The following is a 3958-nucleotide window of genomic DNA, read 5'->3' on the forward strand; positions in this document are numbered from 1 at the left end:
GACTTTCGTTTATATGTATGTATATGTATATAGGTAAACATCCCATGATGGTAAAAGTATGAAATGCTAAATTCTAAAGGTCTGGGTACCATCTAATACCCAGCATCTCTAGATGTCACATGAGTATTATCATTGTGCACATGTTTTAGTTTCTATAATGTTGCATTCATTACATGAGCATTTCAGTGTTCATAGGTTCAGGATAGGGAGTGAAGTGTTTGGCAGGAGTTTTATTGCTGCTTATCAGTCATAGATTAAATTTTACAGTCTGACAGTCATGATTAGAGGCTTTAGAAATCCAAACTAATGGAACAGGGCAGCAGGAAAAACAAGTGCTGTGTTCCTCAGTGAAGTCCTCAGCTTTGGACTTTTCAGTTTACACCCCCATGATTAAACACACGCCTCATACTTCAGTGTTTGTGAGCTGTACGTTCAAATAAACGTCAAGAAGAAAAGGTGCAGTGAGTGCACGAATGGCTGATGCTCTGTTCATTGTGTACAACATGCTTCGTGTTGCTTGACTTGCTCTGTGCGTAAGTAATTGTGACTGAGTGGAGCGTGTGAATGACTTGGTATGCCTGCGGTTGTGTCTCTGCTGCAGAGAGCCGGCGGCCTGTGAAGGACTGCTTTCTGGCCGTCCTCTCGTCTCACGGGCAGGAAGGCTGCGTGTTCGGAGCTGACGGGAAGCCAGTTCGACTGTCTCGTATCTTCAGATACTTTGACAACGACTACATGGAGAAAAAGACCAAACTGTTTTTGATACAGGTATGCAGGTATCTTAAAGTATCGGTTTTAATATTTCTATGCACAATATCTCATCTACAACTCGTTTTTCAGTCTGAGATGTGACGCTCTGTGTGCTCTCTCTACAGGCGTGTCGAGGAGACGCTCTGGATGATGGAGTGCAGGTGGATTCAGCTGATGACCAGACAGAGAGCAACAGCTTCTCACAGTATCTTTCTGTCCCAGTGGACACAGCTGTAATGTACGCCACAGCACCAGGTAAACCACAACTCTTCTGATACCACTAAACCAACGCACCACCTTTTATACTGCTTCACAATGAATCACCTCAAGAGCCATGAAAACCTCCAGACAACCAAAAGCTCCCATTGTACACAGAACCTCCTCCTGGCCATTAAAAATACCCAAACTACTTATAACATCTATTACTATAAAAAACCTGTAGACTAAATGTGGTGACTGTCAAGAATACACCGAGTATCCATGACATTTTCTTAAACTCCACCACAAATCTTGAACTGCCAAAGCCAGCAAGATCAGAACCTTCTGATTGGAACATGGGCATTAATAATAAGTGGTACTGACTCAGAAGCATCTGGTGGGAGTTTTGGAAGGCGACAATAAAAATAAGTCTTGATGAAGGCTTTTTAGTCTTTCAAGAAGACTGAAGCTGGGCTCAAGTCCCCAACGTTCACTTGACAGTCAACCACTTTTCCTCTTGAGCCACTACCTCCCTCTCACAATCAGAATCAGCCTTTATTGTCATTGCACCGAAGCACAACAAAATTAGATTTCAGGACAGCCCATTTAAGAAACACACATAGACATGGGAAGATGGAGGTGCCTGAGGCTGCAGCCTCATGAGAGGGGCTGCCTTTTTTTGTTAGATAAGGAAAAGGCAACACGAGGGAAAGAAGAGGTAAAAAAAAAAAATCACATCTCACACTGTATTCCTAACAGGACACTGTGAGGTTGCAAAAAACCACAGCACAAAAATAAAGCAACATACAGATGACACAATAAGATGCATGTGGAGTGGGTGGGGGGGGGTCCCATACACTAACACATGCCGCCCAAGAGAGCGTCACAGCCACCTGGTGCCTTGCATCCAATCTAGGTTACCGCACCGGGGGGTAAAAAGAAGGGAGGCCAGCGAAGGCGGTGGGTTGAGGGGAGTGTGTGCAAATGAGTGTATGAGTGTATACACTCTGACCATCAGGACTTGATCAAAACCCTTAACATGTTTTTAAGTTTAGTTTTTTTTTATTAAGTTTAGTTGTTTTTTTTAATTGACCACTAAACTAATTAACCATGGATCTCCTGAAGTAATGACGTGATGTATTTGTACCACAAAGTTGGAATTTTCAAGTTTCAAGTTAGAAAAATAATCGGAAGCACCCCCTCCAATTCCAATATGTCTGCCTTGCACATAAAAAAAATTATGATGGCTGCGCTGATATACAGTAGTATTTATGTTTTATGTATATTTATTTATATTTATGCATGACTCCTTCATAATGCAGAAAAAGAAATCAAAGTGGTTCGCTCACATAGCAAGGGTCAAGGGAACTTAGTCAAAAGTGAACCTTCAGGGAAACTCTGCAGGAACTTGTAAAAGGGGACAACTTCCTCAACAATGGGTAAATGGCGTCTGTAGCTGGACCAGGCAGGACCTGAGGGCTGGTCCAGGTAGAGGTTGCTGGTGAATGGTTGTACCACCCCCACAACACTGTGCTAAAGGAGTGATGGCAACGATGACTATGTTACTTCTGTCAGGACTACAATGTTTGGGGGCATAGAATGTAGATACATCCATTGTTATTGGATTAATGGTTAGTCTGGGTGCTGAGAACAACAAGTAATTTATACTACTTGTTCTTCGAGTTGCAGCTGGAACACGGTTCAGTTAAATGGGGCGTCATTCCCAAACACCAGCTCCAGTTTCTAAAGTAAATGGGATGCCGCGTAATTGCTGGATGTTCGTGATGTGCATTCCTTCTGCAACAACTCTTGAATTTTCTTACAAGAAAATTTTAACTGTGATCAACAGACATAGACGTGTAGAATGATTCTCTGCACGTACCCATAAAACCTTTCAAAGAGCCGGTGGAAGCTCTCAGGTGACCAGCTGATCTAAAGAAAATCATAAGCTTTGAATTATTGATTTCACAAAGTACAGTTGAGATATTTGGTGAACATTTAAACATTGTTTTTAATCTTCTGTGTTCTTCATCAGGCTATGGAGCATTCATGAGCCCCTTAGGCTCCATCTTCCTCCAGACTTTCTGCTCTTTATTAGAAGAGGAGGACCATCAAAACCTGGAGCTGACTCGCCTAATGACACGAATCACCCACAGCATAGCCTACAACTTCCAGGCTAAAGGTCAAATGTTCAACGGGAAGAAAGAGATGCCGTGCCTACTGACAAGACTGACAAGAGAAGTGTTTCCTTTTGCCGAGTCAGGGAAAGACAGCGGGGCCTCAGGAATGTCAGCCACATCACTGGTCGCCACCAAGAACGTCAGGACGCGGACTCCTTGTATTGTTTAAACGTTGGAATGCCAGCATGTGTTACTAACTGTGCAGAAGGACGTTATTATTACCAGGAATCTAGACACTTGATAGACAGATAACAAAAAAACCCCACTGGTTGTCATTTCATGTTTCCAGACTTTTCTTAGAAATGTTCTCAAATTTCCATAAAGGAAATAACTTGGGTTTTATGTGCATATCATATATTTAATATATATTATTTGATATATTTAAATGCGAAACTGTTTATTTTTAATTTAGTTATGTACCTTTGAGTTAATAAACAGAAAAAAGAGAAGCACGTGTCATCTTTGCCTTTTTTCAAAGAACTAGTTGCACTTTGCTCCCCATAATGAAATCTTCACATGATGCGTTGAATGGATTTTAAATTGAGCTCAACGATTCTTTCAAAGCCTTTTATTTAATTTGTCCAAGGAGTGTATGAATCACAAAGCTCTGCGCCCCATGATTAATACACGGCCATGAATCAAGGTCTCACCTCCAGATGTTCCTTAAACACAGATTTTCTGCTGCTGTTGCACCTCCACTTCACTCACAGATTCTTAAGAGAAAAGCAGATCTATTTCAAAACATATTATATATATATATATATATATATATATAAATATATATATATATATATAAATATACATATATATATATATATATATAAATATACATA

At 40.8% G+C, this 3958-nt stretch overlaps 1 protein-coding gene across 1 annotated transcript in view; it reads left to right on the forward strand.

The window, feature by feature from the left end:
* casp17 (caspase 17, apoptosis-related cysteine peptidase) overlaps nt 1-3384 on the forward strand; it is an 8178-nt gene extending 4794 nt beyond the window's left edge. Inside the window, exons 2-4 of the mRNA XM_037691920.1 lie at nt 602-765; nt 873-1002; nt 2981-3384. Of these exons, the coding sequence (XP_037547848.1) occupies nt 602-765; nt 873-1002; nt 2981-3294 (608 nt within the window). The 3' untranslated portion in view covers nt 3295-3384. The remainder of the gene's footprint in view (nt 1-601; nt 766-872; nt 1003-2980) is intronic.
* Nucleotides 3385-3958: the final 574 nt, after the last annotated feature.

Source organism: Nematolebias whitei, chromosome 18 (assembly GCF_014905685.2).
Source record: "Nematolebias whitei isolate Nwh7 chromosome 18, NemWhi1, whole genome shotgun sequence".
NCBI classification, from domain to species: Eukaryota; Metazoa; Chordata; class Actinopteri; order Cyprinodontiformes; family Rivulidae; genus Nematolebias; species Nematolebias whitei.